The 19,015-nt window shown below is 38.3% G+C and overlaps 1 protein-coding gene across 1 annotated transcript; it reads right to left on the bottom strand.

The window, feature by feature from the left end:
- Positions 1–7,366: 7,366 nt before the first annotated feature.
- On the bottom strand, positions 7,367–11,864 carry LOC133299531 (phosphoserine phosphatase, chloroplastic). Its single transcript, XM_061499005.1, has 8 exons — positions 11,759–11,864; positions 11,407–11,625; positions 10,852–10,984; positions 10,644–10,751; positions 9,321–9,414; positions 8,525–8,674; positions 8,396–8,449; positions 7,367–7,756 (listed from the first exon to the last, which is right to left on the bottom strand). The coding sequence occupies exons 2-8, from the start codon at positions 11,615–11,617 to the stop codon at positions 7,631–7,633; spliced, it is 876 nt and encodes a 291-aa protein (XP_061354989.1). The 5' UTR covers positions 11,618–11,625; positions 11,759–11,864; the 3' UTR covers positions 7,367–7,630.
- Between the last annotated feature and the right edge of the window lie 7,151 nt (positions 11,865–19,015).

Below are 19,015 nucleotides of genomic sequence, written 5' to 3' on the forward strand. Positions count from 1 at the left end.
TTGATATGTGTACATGATGTTTTATTTTGATGGACTTAGCCTATGCTCACCTCCTTTGGTGTCTCTTTTGTTGATGGAAGCTAAATATTTGATCATAGTGTTTTGTATCTAAGTCTCATGACTATGTATTAAAGACACTTGGATATTTGGTAATATTGTACTTGTTGTATATATGGTGGAAGGGCATGGATGCCTATTTGATAAATGTGTGTCTTAAAATTGTAAGGCTGATGTCTTATAGTAGTTATAAAATGCTAATTAGGTGGAAGAAGACCTATAGCTTGAGTATCAATGTAAAAATAAAGATGTCATGTCTTATTGTCCATTTGTCATATCCTATATGATAGATTTGGACCCTTGTGTCCAAATGGAAGTTATAGATCTTTTTCATAGCTTTCCAACGAGACCAAGATTGTGTCAAACGGATATGTATAACTCAAGTTATGGATAAAATACTAAAATATAGTGAAATCTCCATAACCGTGGCACTTTTGGCGCCAAAATGGCGCTATTGTCGCCACCAAATAGTGGGTTGGGGCTATCAGCACCAAGTTAAGCTGTCGGCTCGGCGAAAAAGGCAGTAAGAGTGGCGCTATCTGTAAGAACCCGCACTGCTAATTAAGGAAATTAATTAAATAAATATGAGAATTAGGAAATAATTCCATAATTGATCATAATAATTATGATAAGGCCTAAATAAATATGGTGAGTGATTAAGAATGTTGAAAGTCTCTTTTTTGACGAAAAGTGCAGATACCGGTTCTGCTACTCGGTATAAATGCGTACCGATGAAGTATCCCGAAAAATTATAATAAGTGTGAGAATATTCCTAGAATAATATGTAAGACTTGTAAAACAATTTTCAAGTTAAAATAATGAGAACTAGTGCCAAAACTGATACTGGCTATGGAAAAGCGTGTACCGGAAAGGTGCTGCAAAAAAATAAAATAAAAATATGATAAATCTTGGAAAAATAAGTAGGTTCAGAATCCCAAGTTTGAGATTAAAATGCTAAGCGTAGCTATTATTGTTAATACAGTGTGAGTTATCTTAAACCGTCTATATAAGCTAAGTGGCACAAAGACCTAGGTTAATTCTGATTGTTCCTACGTGAGTTTTTGGAGGCTCTGCTGCTTCCTCCTTCTTCTTCACCATCTCATAGCTTTTCTTCCTCCTTTAACCCTCCAATTGATCATCTTTATGCATACTTCCTTCACCAAAATAGTTTAGGTGTGTGAAACCAAGCCTTGTGAAGGTGTGTGGCCACTCATTTCTGAGTAGTGGCTGCTGAGTTGGGAAGTTTTGAGGCTGTGTTGGTGTGTTCATGTGGTGAGAGCCTTGTTCTTGTCATATAAGGCTTCAAGGAGCCATCTTTGGGTAGAAAGGTGCAAGCTTGTGTGGTATTTTCGTGGTTCCTTAAAGTCAGTACCTTGGAGCTGTGTTGAAGGCTCCAAGTCAGTGCCATTATCGGAGTTTTGAAGCCTTGGAGGTATACATGATCACCTCTTTGTCATTTTGGTGATTTAAGCTTGATAAATCAATTAAAAAGTGAAACTTGGATCATTTAAGTAAATGACTGAGTTTCTGAGTCTTAAACATGTTAATGAACATCTGTTGAGGGAGTTTTTGGACTCCCAATCGTGTTAAGATCATTGGAGTTCAATTGTACCTTAAAAACTCAGTTTTCTGCATTCTGTCGAAGCAGTATTCGAATACTTTTCGGGAAGTATTCGAATACATTCTGGAAAAATGCTGTAATCGAATACTTCGCGAGATAGCAGCGACTTAGTTTAGTAAAATTGCGATATCTCGAGCTACAGAGCTCTAAATTAAGTGAGGTTTGGACCTATGTGAAGCTAACACATAGGGCTACAACCCTGTAAATTTTCAGATCCATTGGATAAGTGGATTGATCTCAGTTTATGTTTGAAGTCGCGACCCTATTGCAGGAATTTCAGTTGTTGTAGGAACTTTGCAAAAATCATAACCGGAATTATACAACTCCGATTGAGACAAAAAATATGTCGTTGGAAAGCTTGAGATGTCTAGTTTAGCATATTAAAATCTTGGAGTTTTGGGATACTTTTCTGGAAAGAAAAGTATTCGGATACCTCGAAGAAGTATTCGAATACTGAGTAGTATTCGAATACTTGGGGTTGGTATTCGAATACAATGTGGTATTCGAATACTTGAGCGAAAGTAATCGAATACTTTCTGGAGACTTGGAGTATTCAAATACTCATCGGGGAGTATTCGAATACCTCCTGCTGAAACAACATGAAATGAATTAAAATGAGATGGAAAGCCTTAATCACTTAATGTAACCTTGAGTGATGGTCATTGATGTATAACAGATTGTGATCGAGTTGTTTGTGGGTTTTGAGCTTGTGTGGACTCTTGGCTTGGAAAGCTAGCTTAAAAGGTAAGCTTTTGTGTCTTCAGATTAGTCTGTTGTTTGTTCCACCGACCTCCATGGGAGGGTGGTTTATATGCATAGTATGCTTTTATGAAAGATGAAATATGCATTGATATATGTCTGAGATGTGCTAGATTAATTGTTGTGACTTACACGATCAGACATCGACTCTGGTGTGTAAGGCATGTAGTTTATGAAAGTGATGTTGTCACTTACACGATCAGACAACGACTCTGGTGTGTAAGGCATGTAGTGTATGAAAGTGATGTTGTCACTTACACGATCAGACAGCGACTCGGGTGTGTAAGGCATAAGACTGCGACTCTTATGTTTAGATAGGTAGCAAACGTGTATATCTATCCTGTTCCCTGGCCAGTCGAACCGCATTTACATACATCACATGAGTAATGAGTTGTAGTATTCACCTCGTTGAGCAAGAGATTATACTGTCATGATATTAACATGAACATGCATTGAAATTACTGTTTTTGAACTTATATTATACTTGTGAGTGAGCTTGGGATGGAAGAGTCCTTGAGGACCCATTGTCTTACTGAGATTTCTTTTTAGAGATCTCACCCCACGTTTGGGGCACACATTTCAGGTTCAGGAAATGCTGGGGTTGAGACCTCGGGCGACAGGAGGCCGGAGCTTAGTTGATTGTTGTTTACCTGCTTATGCTGATTGTGCTTGGATGCTGGATTATGTCTGTTGCTATTATGCTATTTAGATTCATTTTATGATTATGTTGTTACTGTTGAGCTGTGACTTTGTTGGGCCTTGTTGCCGTATTTTGAGAGCATGGGGATTGTTCATGCCTTATTTTTGACTATGTCTTAGTTAGAACCGAGTTGTATTAATGTATCAGGATTATGGTCCGGGCTACGTGTTGTAGTTCCGTGATTTAGATACACATAGTTATTCTATATTATGAGGTATTCCAGTTAGATGTTGAATTGCAATTTACATACAGGCAATGTTTTGAAAATAAATTAAGTAATTCAACTTGCTAATGATAATGATGTCATAATTGGAAAGAAAAAGATATTCCGCATTTTTAATTAAGCGTGGCTTAATACGATGACATGTTAACAAACCGGATGCATACGGGGTATTACACTATCAGCGCGGGATCATTTGAGTAAAGAATAAATATCAATGTTAGTAATCCTGACCGGTCATTGACCTGGCTAATGTACTAGGTTACTGTGTCACTAATTCAACCCGTGGATCGCTGGTCAAACCAATTGACCTGGGTAAGAATATGCAAATCTATATTTTATTCTTAAAAATTCAAAGTCGTTTTACATCACTTTCCACAAGAAAGTTGCTAAATTTATTATGTATCTTATACATCAAATTCTACAAATTGTGCAAAACTTGGGAAGTTGTAAACAAATTTCAATACAAGTCACATTAATGCTACGCAAACAATTTCTAGTGTAATCATCTTGACTAGGCAAATCCACACCTCAAAATTTGGAGTTTTTAAAATGAATATTTTAAAAAGATTTTATTAAAAACCCACACCTAGATTTTCTATTATTCAAGACAAGACACACCAAAAAATATTTTACTAAGGACTTCATTTTTAAAATGAAATTTGAACTTTTTCTACATACAAACAAAGAAAATTAAATTTAAAAAAAAATGAAAAGCATGAACACACCTAATCCTCGACATTGAAGTGGTGCTAGCAAACAGTGCGAAGAAAGTGACAATGTTGGAACAAGGATGAGACTAAAGAGGCATTATTGTGGTTGGAAACAATCCCCAAGATGGCAAGATGGAGAGACTCGAGCTCAGAGCTAATGGCCTTGTGGAGTAAAAAGAAGATGATAATCAACAATTGGAGAAGGAAAGTGTTGGAGCAAGTAGTGAAACCAGCAATTGCAAGTAAGGGTTTCGTTTGGGAAGAATTCTGATTTTTTTAAAATTTTGTGAACAATTTTGATTTTTCTTTTTCAAAAATGCATGATCCGTTCAGTGTGACCGAGTGATAAACCCGACCAGTTCAAATCAATTTTCACCGAATCAAATACATAGTCTATTGCTTGACTCGAACTGGTTAGATTATCGATTTACTGGGTTTAGGGTCAACTCAGCCAGTTTGAGCTAGGTTTGATAACATTAATATCTACTTTTTGGAGTTCTTATTTTATTTTCTAATTTTACCCTTTTTTTTATAAACTCTAATTTTACCCTTACTCTATTTATTCTTTACTCAAATGATTGGTTGGCAAACTACATCATTAATGTCAGTGATCTTGCGGACCAAATGGCATTTGTGGAACCTCCGAGTGGTATACTATTGTTATATCAAGTTAATCTTGGCTTTTTAGGGAGAGAGCGAGTTATTGATATTTTTTGACTAGTTTTTGTTTCTGTTTTTCTTTTCTTTTCGTTTGAGCCCCTGGCTTTTTTGTTTACCGAAAAAAAATATTTATCTTAATGACAAATTATTCCATCTTCCCTCTTCAAAATCCTAAGAATGTCATCAAAAAGCTCCTTCTATGAATTTTTAGATTTTCTCTTTTTATTCATTATAAAAAAAATTCTTTTTATGATAAGAGTTTTTATAAAATTATATTTGGCTAAACTTGTACTTTTAAAATGAAGAGAAGGTAAAAATAAAACATCAAACAAACAGTAAATCAAACAGACACAACTAGGGGTGTAAATGTGCCAGGCTAGCCCGGTCCGGCCTACATTGAGCCCGGCCCAGGCCCGGCCTTTCAGAAAAGTAGAGTAGGCTTAGACTTATAAAAAAAAAATTTAACAAATAGGCCATAGGCTAATTTTGTCAAGCCCGGCCTACAGCCTTGTAGGCTGGCCTATTTAATTTATTAAAATAAAATAATATTTATTTTATGTGGCAAAGACGCAAAGTACCAATACCAACTCTAATTTTTCTTATTTTTCCCATTTCTTTGACTCTATTCTTCTATGATATTCATTCTAGAGCTGGAGTATTATGTTGACTCTTTCTTGTTTGTCATTTTTTTCTTATGAGAAGTACTAGTGCATGCATGAATGGAACTTTCTTTGCTTAGTATCTACAGTGGGAGGCCTACAAGGCCTGTAGGCCATGTCAGACTTTCTTATTTTTAAAAATGAACCGGACTTGGCCTACAAATAAAGTCTTTAATAGGCCAGTACACCAGATAGGCTGAATTTTTTTTGACGTAGGCTTAGGCCAGGAAGGCCAAAGCCCGACCTAGCCCAGCCCATTTACACCCCTAGACACAACCCACTACACCGACCTCCCAAATAATAATAATAAAAAATAAACAAAAGCATTGACCTTTGAAGTGGCTTTATTAGGGTGTGCATGACAACCATTCCATTCCCTAGCACTGTTTCTGAAAAGAAATAATTTTTTTCTATTTCTGTTCCTTGGAACAATTTCTAAGAAAAAAAATGTGTTTGATAACATGTTCTATTTTTATTCCGAGAATGAGAATTACGTTTGATAACATAACAAATAATATAATAAAAACTAATTCCTATTAAATGTAAAAAAAATTTGGATCATCCCTTTCCTTTCCATATGATGTGGTTGTGGTGGTGGCGACGGCGAGGGGTGGCATGGTGGTGGTGGCGGCGGCGGCGGTATGACGGTGGTGGCGTGGTGATGATAGTGGTGGTGGTTGTTGTGATGGCAGTGGTTGTGGCGATGGCGGTGGTAATGGTGGCGGCGGCGGCGGTAGTAGTGGGGATGGTGGTGGTGGAGGTGACGACCGTGGCTGCGACAATGGTGGTGTGGATTGTGGTTGGTGGCATAGGTGGTGGTAACAATGGTAGCGGTGGCATGGTAGTGGTGGTTGTGATGACATCATGGAGGTGGTGGTGGTGGCAGTGGCGGTGGTGGTAAGTGATAATGGTGGTGGTGGTGGTGTAATGGTAGCGATGGTGGTGGTGGTGACGGTAGTGACTGTGACGATGGTGGTGGTGGTTGGTGGCGGTGGCGGTGGTGGCTGCAGCAATGATAGTGGTGGTGATGGTAGCGGCGGCGTTGTGGTCGTAGTAGTGGTGGCGATGGTGGTGGTGGTAGTCGTGTGGTGATGACGATGGTGGCGGTGGCGGCAATGATTGCGATGATGGTGGTGGTGACGATGATGATGATAGTGGTGGTGGTGGTGGTGGTGGTTGCAGCGGTGGTAGTTGTGGTGGTGGTGATGGTGATGGTGGCATGGTGGTAGTGATGGGTGAAGGTGGTGGTGATGGTGGCGGTGGCATCGTAGTGGTGGGGGGTGGTCACGACAGCACTAATGGTACGACGGCGGCAGCGACAATGATGGCAGTGGTCGTGTTGGAAAGATGGTGGTGGTGGTGGTGATGGAATAGATGGAGAGTAATTAAGAGAAATAAGTGTTTCTCATTTTGTGCCCGAGAACAAAAAAGCAAAAAAAATTTGATTCTTTTTTCTGTTCCCCAGCACAAAAATTAATCCGGTTCATCCCGGGAACAAAAAAATAAACCGATTTTACCAAACGAGTTTTCTATCCATTTCTGTTCCTGGGAATGTAAATTAAAAAAAAAATTGATTCCGGGAAGGTTGTCATGGGCACCCTTAGAATGCGTAGCATTATCTAAAACTCTTGACCGAGTTAAGCTTCCATATAGGGAAATTCATTTTGAATTAATACTCTAGACCTATGCTTACCATCCGAGATCCTAGGCATATCATTAATGCATTGACTGATACCATTGGACTACTATCATTTTTATAATAAAAAAAAAACTGTTTACACCAAGACATAAAAACATTCTTAGCCCTTCTCCACCTAACTTAAACATGTGGAGAAGTTTTTTGATATAATATCATACATAAACAAATGGGTTTAATTCTTGATCCTCTCGAGCCCAAAGGGTCCTTTTATAAATGCCAGAAACATAAAAATCATCCATAACATCCACTTAACAAACTTTTGATGAAATGTTGTATTGTATTATTGAAGTGTATTGGAACTTACAAAAGCAATGCAATAGCATCTGCACAAATAAAACGACACCAAAAAAAAAGCCGATGAACGAAGAATAAACCTATTTTACCTATTGGCAATTAGTAAAAAGACAAACGAAATGGTCATTTGCCGGGTTTGTTTGATCAGAATTCTATAATCCACTTAATATTATAGATGTGTATCATAACTTCAAAAATAGGACACTTATCATGTAGACTCAAAAGGAAAGAAACGAAAAAAAATGAAGTTACCCCAACGAACTTATGAGGTCTTTAAAATTGAAAACTAGCCAATCAGCTTTCGTAGCAACACCTTCTCGAAGTTGAACTCCCGCATAGCAAATGAACAAGTCGGCACCACCTGGTCCACGAGCCTATATGTTCCCGGGGGAGGGGTTGAAAGCATACAAATTATCACACACGTGAATATGGTATAAGAAAAACTAACAATGACACAATTAATTCGGCCAAAATATCTATCAAAATAAGTTGATTCACCTATCAAGTATCACGAATTCAACATTACTATTGGTCTTAGTGTGTGAAATCTAAAAGCGGTTTTTTTAGCTGGACAATGCACAGATGAGAAAACAAATTATCATAATATTCAGCATCAGCAGGTGCTGCAACAAACCCCAAAGTCTAATCATAAAATTTGCCATGAACCAACCCCGCCAAAAGCTTAAGTTGTTACTAAAGACAAAAAAAAAATGATTTATATATTACATGTCCCCCCATGCAACACATAGACTTGGAACATAAATAATGCACTGGCCCACCACCTACCTTGTTTAAATTCAACTTTCTATTAGAAGAATGGGTGCGACAAGGATCCAATTCTTGATCACTTAGTCATAGAGACTCTAGTACCATATCATGAACCAACTCTTCCAAAAGTTTAAGCTATTAGTTGATTACAAATGAATGGTATTGATATTATATCTCTAACAAAACCCATGATTGAAATGAGATATTCCATAAAATTACCAGGAAATATGCAGAATTTTTCTTACCTCAAAATCAGTTGCACCATCCCCCACCATGGTTAATGCTTTGTATCCATGAGCCTGAAAACCAGTTCGATCAGATTTACAAGCAATGCAATTAGTTAAAAAAAATTAAAAAGCAGGTGCAAGCCTAACCTTCCTGATTTGTTGGACTGCAGTAGCTTTTCCTCCGCTCCTTGAAGTAGGCTCATTTTTATCAAACCCCGTAAACTCTCCAGAGCTTCCAAAAAGTAGTTGATTGGCAAAAATATTCTCTTGTGGAATCCCGAGTATTGACGCAACAGGCTTCATAAGAAGAATGATACTAGTTAGAAAGAAAATAAAGTATCTAATTCGTCATCCTGAATAAAAAGAACCAACATGCTCATCAAATGTCAAAGGGGAAAAGGGCAAACTCCGGTGCACCAAGGGTGACATCATATGTCAAAAGCACAGCATAAAATTCCTAATGTCATGTCATGGCTATGTTAAGCTATAAAAAACATTTGAATGGGAAGTGCATTGGAATATATAGACACAAGCTGCTAACTTTAATCATTGTGTCTCAATAATTTCAAACTTGCACGATGGCTTAAGAGAGCAATGGAAGAGGCCTTGTTCAAATTTCAATATCATATTTTTACCCTTCTTGGTAAGCACTCTAAAATTCTAAATTCATCAAGCATCTCACATTCATTCCACATTCTAAATTAAAATGGAAATTTAGTCCTACTTTGCAAGAGATACGTGTAGAAAGGAACATTGTGCTAATCTTAAAAGTTCTGGGAATACAAAGGTTGCATGTACTATTTTTCAAATATTTTCAGAAGCAGTATACTATGAAGTTAAAGAAAGTCTATCCAAATTCACAATATGTTATAGTAACTAATGATTTCCTCCTCTAAGCCCAAAATGAATCAGGAAAACCATTAATTAGAACGATTCCCCATACATTGATCATTTGTCTGAAGCCCCCAGAGATCAGATAAACATGCTTGTGATTAGCCTTTAGCTTCTGGACTAACTCTTCAATGCCAGGGGAAAGCCTGCATATTAAGAAGGAGAATCATAAACAATGGTCCAAATCTGTCTAAGTAAACAGTTCAGGATACACATTGGAGAAACAGGGATCAGAAGGTGGAGAAAAAGAGCATAAACAGTTATGCTATGGTTTGGTGATACAGATATCAACCTATTGTCTCGTCAAAGTTTAGGCTGGTCTTAACAACGGATAAGTCAATAAATCTTATGAGTCATTAGAAGAGATAGAATATAATTTCTTCCGAGCACTGTCAACATATCAAGAGTAGGTTGCTGTACCTTTTTCATAATTAAATTCTCATTTAGTAATAATTAAAATATAAATTGAATATGTAGGAATATAATTTTTTGGCTCTAGACACTATGCAGCATTTCTTTTTAGGAGTCAAAAGCAAGTATATCTCTCTACCAAAAAAGAAGCAAATATATCTTCAAAAAGAATCAGGTGACCAAATAAGTATTAGGTAGGGGAAAACATATATCATTTATCTGAAACTTGGTTACTGTTAGTAAGGGACCACAAAGGGTTGCGATTATATAGCCATTCTAGGGTAAAGTGACTAAACTCTCTTGATTCTGTCAATGCACTTTATCCTGATTCAACAGTTTAAGACATCGATGGATACCTCAAACAGGCACACAAAACAAGTTTTGGTAGTCAATGGTAGACCTAAGTACACATCTGACATCATTACTCTTCCAAGTATAGGCAGATATTGCATAAAAACATGCAAACAAATAAATTCAGAAACTGCAAATTGTCAAAGAAGATAGTGATACTGTGATAAGGATTTTCCATCACTAGGATATTCAATCATATATCATACAAAAGGAAAATACTAGACAGCCAGAATTTTGCCAGAATGAAATGGCACTGTTCTTGACTATTGGATAGATAAGAGAGCCTTACCACTTTGATTCATCTAAGAACTACTCTTGTGTCTTGGTAAATTTTGGCTGAATTCTGTCACTTTTTTTTTTTTTTTGGTGTAGCATTACTTCATACAAAATGCTCAAAAATAAAAATCTTTTCAATACTGACAAAAAGTTCAAGGCAAGAAAAATTGGGGAATTCACAAGGAATTGCCTGGTCACATATTTGCAGTTATAAGCCAAATTGAAAGCAAAATACTCATACATAAAGTAATTAAGTTGATTGTTTATCAAAATGTCAAATCTACTCAAGCCAATAAACACTCTTCCCCATAACAAAATCAGTCAGTCTCGGTCATACCTTGGGGGCTTTTGCTCAAGAAAATTCTGAAGTTGAGATAAAGAAGGTTTGAACAAAGATAGCCTAGCAGCCAAGGCTTCCTCAAAAGGAACAGAACCACCCATTGCTCTATGAAAATTCAGACTTAAATCAGATATTTTAAACAATCAAAGGAGGAAAAAAAAACACTTTTTTTTTTTTTGAAGAATTCCAAGTTAAATAATCCAACCTAGCAGTCCATTCGGCTACAGCCTTTCCAGCTCCACAGAATTCAGCGAACTCATCAATACCTTCATCCAGGCACACAGTGCTATCCACATCAAAGCACACAGCATCACCATTTCTCCAAAGCTCAAGAACCTCTACCATGTTAAAGAAAGAACCCATCAAACACAGGAATGGAATTCACTCATGTCTTCTTTTAACATGATAACTTAATGTAAATAATCTCAATCATTCATCCAGAGATTAACAGTCATAATTTTATTGATGAAATTCGTAAAAACAGAGAAGAGGATATGTCTTAAGCCAATAGGAGTGAGCTAGTGGTGAGGGATTTGAATAATTTACACTATTCAAACCTCAACGCTATCATTGTATTACAAAAAAAAATGTCCTTTTAACAGCTTACAATTGATCTATGAATGAATGACCGAGATTTTTCACATTACATGATGAATTAAAAACATGAAAGGATCTATTCCCAATCAAAACTATCATGATTCCACAAAACATGAAGCAAACAATATTGAGAGTTGATAGTGATAGATATTATGTGAATAACCTTTTGAAGGAAGCGTGTTCTCAAAATGGCCCACAACAGAAGCAGAAGCAGACACAAGGAACGGTGAACACTGCTTCTTCATGACCCCAATTCTAATTCCACAGACACTCTTCCTCAGATGCAGCGTAGACACAGGAACAAAACGAGATTGGTGTTTTCTACCTCCAAAAACACGAACTGGGTTGCTCCCAGAACTCACCAACCCTTCCATGAAACTATCTGTTTTCCAAATCCAAAAACGAAAAAGAAATCAAAAAGGTTGATTTATTAAGATCCCTTCAAACAATCACAGCAAAATGATACTGGGTTTTTGGATCCAAAAGCACGAGGGTGTATGAATATTATTGAGTACCTGTGAATTTAACAAATGAAGGGACTAAGAAGCGTTTTGAGGCACCTTGCGCTTGTGTAGTGAGGAGAATCAGAGAGGGTTGGTGAAGTGAAACCTCAACGTTCTCTAACTAAGCAACTGCCATGTAAATATGTAATGTTTTTATCTTTTCATTTTATATTATTGTTTTTGTAACCAATCACGATTTTTAGTGGAGAAAAAATTTCTTGTAAACTTTAAAATAAATTTGTTCTTAAAACGAGTAAGTAATATATTTTTTTAAATTTAATTTAAAATATGTTATGATTTTCATTAGTTATAATTCGATTTTATTTACTTTTGGATGCAATTCACTTTCTAGTAAATTGTTGAGGGTGTTAAGTTTTAGCAAATCTTTTAAGTTGTTTTTATAATGAAATAAAATGTAAACAAAGAGCGAAATTAAAATTGATTTAAAAATCAAGAGTTCATTAAAAAATAATAATAACTGAATGTTATGTTGAGGAGTGGTTCAATTATTATTTTGAGGTTGTCAGAGCACAAGTAGAGCAGTGGTAGATCAACTAAATGTGAATGAACTAATATGTAGTTATTTCAATTTAATTAGTGATCTTGAGTTTAAGTCTTAGGTATGCGATTACGTTAAAAATTTAATAGGAAGAGTTTTGTGGTCTTGTCTAATTCAACTAGATTAATTAAGTAATTGATGAACTAGTAGAGATTAAAAAAAAATGGCAGATCCATATATTTTGTTAGAATGGGTGAAATTATGTATAAATTTTAAAAAATATGTGAAACGAGGCTCAAAATTTGTGAAAATTAAAAGCCTTTAAGTTCAATTGATTGAGATGTAAAGTATGATCTTTGAAATTTGTGAGGCAAAGGATGATAGCTCTCCCCTAGTTCCACCTCTAAAGTAGAGGAGGTCTATCATATAGGGGGAGTTTGTCAACAGGGGTGGCAAATCGAGTTGACATTATACGAATCAACACAAATACGAATATACTTAGTATGAACATGATATGAATTTGAAATTTGATTAAAATCTTTGACACGAACACTACATGCTTATTTTGTTGATTGACACGACATGAATAATCTGTAAGAAGATTAACATGGGTCAATTTTGGATTCTTAAGTTGACATATGACACAAATTTTTTCTAATTAATTTTTACCAACACAAACACAACACGAATTTGAAAACGGGTCAACTCGAACACGAATTTTTCTTATTGTGTTAATATCATGTCAGTGAATCGTGTTAAAAATTGTCAAACGTATTTACAAATCCAAGGGTCAATGGTTCCCCTATGCAATGATTCTCTATAGATTATTTGCAATAATTATGAGATTTTAGTATTGTACCGTTGGGATTTATAAGTTCACTATGTTCCCTTCTGGGATGAAGTCACTGTATGTGTTATACCTCTAGCACAGGTAAAGACCAAGCTAGGAGGCATTGTCCCAAGTATAAATGCTAACAGATGATAAGGGGGGAGTGTGTGTATGTGACTCTAGGATTATGGGCAGAATAACGATACATAAGATACCTCTCCTGGTGGGTGGGGAGAGGTATTTTTAAAGGGACCAGGTGCCTGCCTGGTGTGGGTTGGTGAGAGGGGGTCAACCCTCCTTGGGATCAGTTAAGGGTGGCCGATAATGCTATGATAACAGTGATGCAACCCCTGCTACGGTGGTGTCAGTGTATGACGATGGGGAATACTATTTATAGTGTCTGGGGCGGTTTCCTAGGGGATTGGAATCCCAAGATGAGATATTTTGGTGTCTCACCTAGGGGGTGCAACCGCCTTGGGGGCAGGATGCATGGGGTGTTGGTAGGGTTGACGTGGAAAGGGGAAGGAGGCTTGGGCTCAAGCCTTTGGGCCGTATGGGGTTGGGCCATCCGGAACAAGTATGTTAACTTGTCCTTAACTATACGTATGCGTTGGTGGTCCATGAACTTATTAGGGGAAATCAAAACACGAACTATTTTCATTATTGAACACATCAATCTTTCATTTTCTATTTTTTATTATTTAATTTTCTTAATTCACTCACTTTTTTTTTGTAAGCGCTTAATTCATTCACTTTATTACTTGTATGATTTTTTTACCCCAAGGTGTCTTATATTTTCAGGGTGTTATTTATCTAAAATTCCATTTTTACCCTAAAAAATTCTTTGATGAAACTAGGAAATAGAATACATAGGAATAAATTAAGTGTTTTGTGTGAGAGAAAAAGAGAGACTTTATGGAGCATGACAGTAAACTAGCATAATAGGTGTCAAATATTTATTTTTTTATTTTTCTTAGTAAATTCCAACCGGTGTTGGAAGTCCTAGGTGTGCATGACAACCTTCACGGAATCATTTTTTTTAATTTATATTCTCGGGAACAGAAATGGATAGAAAACACGTTTGATAAAATCGGTTTATTTTTTGTTAACGGGATGAACCGGTTCAATTTTTATGTTGGGGAACAAAAAAAACAATAAAAAAATTTCTGCTTTTTTGTTCCCGGGCACAAAATGAGAAACACTTATTTCTCTCAATCACTCTCCACCACTATCATCGTCATCATCACCACCATTATCTCGACACAACCACCGCAACCATCGACGTTGTAAGAACCTGCACCGTTAATTAAGGAATTTTAATTAATTAATTATGAAAAACTAGAAAATGATTCCATAATTGACCCTAATAATTATTAAGAGGCTTTAATAATTATGGTAAGTGATTAAGAATGCTGAAAGTCGCTTTTCGGAAGAAAAGTGCAGATATCAGTTCTGCTAGTCGGTATAAATGCGTACCAAAAAAGTATCCCGGAAAATTAAAATAAGTGCATGATAATTACTAGAATAATATGTAGGGCTTGTAAAACGAGTTTCAAGTCCAAATAATGAGAACTGGTGCTAGAAACCGGTACTGGCTTTGAAAAGCGCGTACCAGAAAGGTGCTCAGAAAATTATAAGAAAAATATGATAATTCTTGTAAAATTGAGTACGTTAAGAATCCAAAGTTTGGGATTAAAATGATAAGCGTAACAATTAAAGCTAATACTGTGTGTTTATTGAGTAAGTGGCTATATATACTATCTTTAAGGGCACAATGCCCAAGAAAACAGAACTCCTACGTGGTTGCTAAGGGGCTAGTCAGCTGATACTATGTTCTTGGAGGTTCTCTTCTCCTTGTGAGGCCAAATTCCTACTTTTTCTTTGATTTCTTCACACTTTCTCTTGGGGAAACACTTGGTGAGGGTGAGGGTTGGCCTTGGGACCGCATTGTTGGTTTTTTTCTGAGTTAGAGAACCTGTGTGAGGGAGTTTGAACTGGTGAGTTTTGTGTTTGAAGGGTGGGAGTCTCATTCTTGGCATTTTGATCTTCAAAGTGTCACCTTTGTGAAGAAAAACCTACTCTTGATGGTGTCATTTTCGTGCATCATGTTGAGTCAGCTTTGAGTGGTTGTGTTGAGCTCCAAGAGCATCTCCATCCTCTGTTTTTGAGTTGTGGTATGATCACCAACCTTTAACTTGAGTTTTAATGCTTAAAAATGGAAGCTTGATGCATGTTAAGGCTATAAGATGATAACTTGTTGTTGGGTAATGCTTAACACACCTAGAAATGCATGTTTAAGTGTTTAAAATCGGTAAAAACCCAACCTTTGAAGGATATCTTCACGAAATGCAGTTGCTGCATTCTATCGTGAAATATTCGGATATCTGCCCGTGGAATATCCGGATATTGGATATCCGGATATGGGAATCTGTATATCCGGATATTACATATCCAGATATGGACAGTGAGATATCCGGATATTGCATATCCGGATATGTTCCCGTGGAATATCTGGATATTCTGGGATTTCGCAGAACAGTAGCTGTGTTGTGTATACAGTAGGCTATTGGGGGTTTGTGGACCCTAGATTGATGAAGTTGAACTTCTGTAATTAATGGACTAAGTCAGAATCATGTGATTAAGGGCTTGTGGCTTGTTGGAAGCCTTAAGACGTAAATCGTTAAAGGAGAACGTAGTCTTTATGTTAATGCTTTTAAGTTATGTATGTTGATACACTTGCTGGTTCTAAATCAGATTGTGATCTGTTGTGTGTTGGACTTGAGCTGTGAGGACTCTTGGCATTGAATAGTGAGCTTGCAAGGTAAGCTTTCGTGTCCTCGGTTTAGCCATGTTATGGTTCCACCATGTCCCATGGGGGTATGGTATATGCATGCTGTGTTACATGCTTTTGATGTTTTGAAAATGCTGTTGAGCTGTTATATGCTAGTGTCTTTAAGATATGCATGTGGTGTTCCACTTATACGGTAAGCCTGAGTATGTGGTACATACAATATGGTGAGGCTGTGGGTGAGGTACAAGCGATGTTCCTTGTACTATCTGTAGGGGATAGACGTATACTTATTCCTGCATTTATCTGGCCAGTAGATAGTGATAGACACACATGCCATAGATATCTGTTGCACTACATAGTTTTGGAACTGATAATGATATAAATGCTTTTAGAACTTATATTGCACATGTAAGTGAGCTTGGGGTGGAAGATCCTTGAGGACCCCTTGTCTTACTGAGATTTCTTGTTTAGAGATCTCACCCCACGTTTGGGGAATGCTTATTTCAGGTTCAGGTAATGTTGAGACCTCAGGCGGCAGGAGGCCGGAGCTGAGTTAGATTTGCTGTTATATTATGCTGACATGTTGGATGCTGGATATGCATGCTGCTTTATGTTTTTAGTTCGTGTTATGATTATGATTATCTTGTTGAGACGCTGTTTATTTGGTGAGCATGGGGATTGTCCATGACACATAGTATTGTTTCGTTTTGAGTATTTTGGGAGTTGTATTAATGTATCAGGATATTGTTCGGATTACGATATGTAATGCCGTGATTTAGATACACACTTTATTGAGGTATTTCAGTAGATGTCTTATTGCAATTTACATACAGGCGATATTTTATGAAATTGATTAAGTAATCAAGAAGGTAATTGATAATGACGTCATAATTGAAAAGAAAAAGAATATTTTGCATTTTTAATTAAGAATCGCTTAATACGATGTAGTGATAACACTACCGGATATATACGGGGTGTTACATTTTATGGTATCAAAGCAACGGTTCAAGGGAAAAGCTTGTATGTATTGCAATGATTAGGATGTTTGGTTATGTCTGTTTTGTGTGTTTGCTTCGTCGAGTATTATTATGATAATGCATATGTGACCACATTGTGTGGGCCTGATCAACTCATAATTTGTGTAACTTGTGCAGAGTCATGGTAAGACCCAGGAGAAACCGCGAGACTTCGGAGGATCGGCTCGATCCTGTCCTGGCTGCATTGGCTGAGATGCAGGCGGCCCGACAAGCCGAACAGGAGGCCATGAGAATGGCAAACCAGGCCATGCTGGACGCCGTCAGAGAGGCGAACAGGAAGGCCACTGAGGACGTGTTGGAGGCCAACCGTCTGGCGAACATGACGATGTTTAGAGTCATGTTGGAGGAGATGAGGAATGGTCCTATTGTTGGCCATGTTCCTCCGCCACCACCTCCACCCAGTCTGCAGGATGACTCTCAGAGTCAGATGGGTGATGGCAGTCACCTTACGGGGGCCATACAAACCGTCCCTGTTTTTGTTGAGGATCGAGATGAGATCGATCGCCGGCTGAATGCTTTCCGTAAGCATAAGCCACCTGCCTTTGACGGATCCTTTGATCCTGTTGCTGCGGTGCGTTGGCTACAGGCGTTGGATAAGATATTTTGGGTCATGCAGTGCACAGATCCGCAGAAGTTGATGTTCGCTACTTACATGCTGGAGGGCGATGCCCATGAGTGGTGGACAAACCTTTCTCATGTCTACGAGATGCAGGGTCATGTGATGACGTGGCCTTTGTTTGAGGATTTCTTCTTGGGTCAGTACTTTCTGTATGACGCTCAAGAGAGGCAGCAGGGAGAATTAGACAGATTGGTTCAGGGCTCGTTGTCTGTGGACGAGTACCTGGCTAAGTTCAACCAGTTGGTGAAGTTTGCACACTTCAGGATGGCGAGGCCTACCCCTACATTTCTGGCTGCTAAATTCCGTAGGGGACTTAGTGAGGATATTGCTGGTTACCTAGCTGGTTCTGCTTCTAGAGACTTTGGGACACTGGTTCAGCAGTGTCGTGATATTGAAGATTTCTATAGCTCGAGTAAGGCCAAGAAGGCCAAGGTTGCTGAGGTGACGTAGGTTGTAGCTGGTAGTTCCTCTTCTTGGCGAGACATGAAGTTTGGAAAAAAGGGCAAGGGTAAACAGTTGGTAGCTCGGCAGGCGCCGAGTCAGTTCAAGAGGACTTCTGCTCAGGGGAGTGCAGCGAGACCTCCTGCTCCCAAGTGTTCGGGATGCGGGAAGACTCATTTTGGGCCGTGCTCTACCGGCCAGTTGATTTGCTTTCAGTGTGGCAAGGAGGGACACTTCTCCAGAGATTGTATGTCGGCGACGGCAAGGGCTACTGCAGTGCAGGCAGTGCCACTTCAGATGGTTCCCCTTCCACATACTTCGGCACCGGCAGTGCCACCATCTTCTGGGAGAGTTTATACTCTGGATCGTCAGCAGTTGGATCGAGCTCCGAACCTTGTCAGAGGTACTGTTACGATTGGTACATCAGCTGTTGATGTTTTGTTTGACTCTGGGGCTACGCATTCTTTTGTTGCTACCTCGATTGCTGTGGGGCTTGAGTTGCCCAGTGATGTGTTTTCTCCACCGTTGCGGGTTACCACCGCCACCGGAGAAAAGTGTGATGCGACCACTGTTCATCGCGATGTAGCGTTTCAGTGGGATGACCGTGAGTTCTCAGTAGATCTGATAGGATTGCCGATGGCCAACTTGGAGGTTATTCTGGGCATGGATTGCTGTCCAGAAATTGTGTTATGATTGACTGTTGTGCCGAGCGTGTAGTGTTGTCTCCGTGTGATTCCACAGCCAGTTCCTCGCCGTACATTTCGTTGCTGCAGGCTAGGAGAGCCTTGAGAGCAAGGGCATTTGGTTATGTCATGTTTGGAGGTTTGGTGAGTGGTACACAGGAGGATATCATTGGCATTCCTGTGGTGAGGGAGTTTCTCGAGGTGTTTCCTGAGGAGATTCCTAAGTTTCCGCCACAGAGGGAGATAGAGTTCTCCATAGATCTGTTGCCTGGTGTGGGGTCGATTTCTTTAGCTCCATACCGGATGTCGCCACCGGAGTTGGCAGAGCTGAAGAAGCATATTGAGGATCTTTCAGCAAGAGATTTCATTA

Source organism: Gastrolobium bilobum, unplaced genomic scaffold, assembly GCF_033153095.1.
Source record: "Gastrolobium bilobum isolate Gb01-03AN ecotype WA unplaced genomic scaffold, APGP_CSIRO_Gbil_v1 utg18078, whole genome shotgun sequence".
Taxonomy (NCBI): Eukaryota; Viridiplantae; Streptophyta; class Magnoliopsida; order Fabales; family Fabaceae; genus Gastrolobium; species Gastrolobium bilobum.

Coding starts and splice junctions, on each gene's coding strand:
- LOC133299531 (XM_061499005.1), bottom strand. CDS start 11,617: ATGGAAGGGTTGGTGAGTTCTGGGAGCAACCCAGTTCGTGTTTTTGGA. Junction 10,752..10,851: donor GTAGCCGAATGGACTGCTAG/GTTGGATTATTT, acceptor GAATTTTCATAG/AGCAATGGGTGGTTCTGTTC. Junction 7,757..8,395: donor ATGGTGCAACTGATTTTGAG/GTAAGAAAAATT, acceptor GGGAACATATAG/GCTCGTGGACCAGGTGGTGC.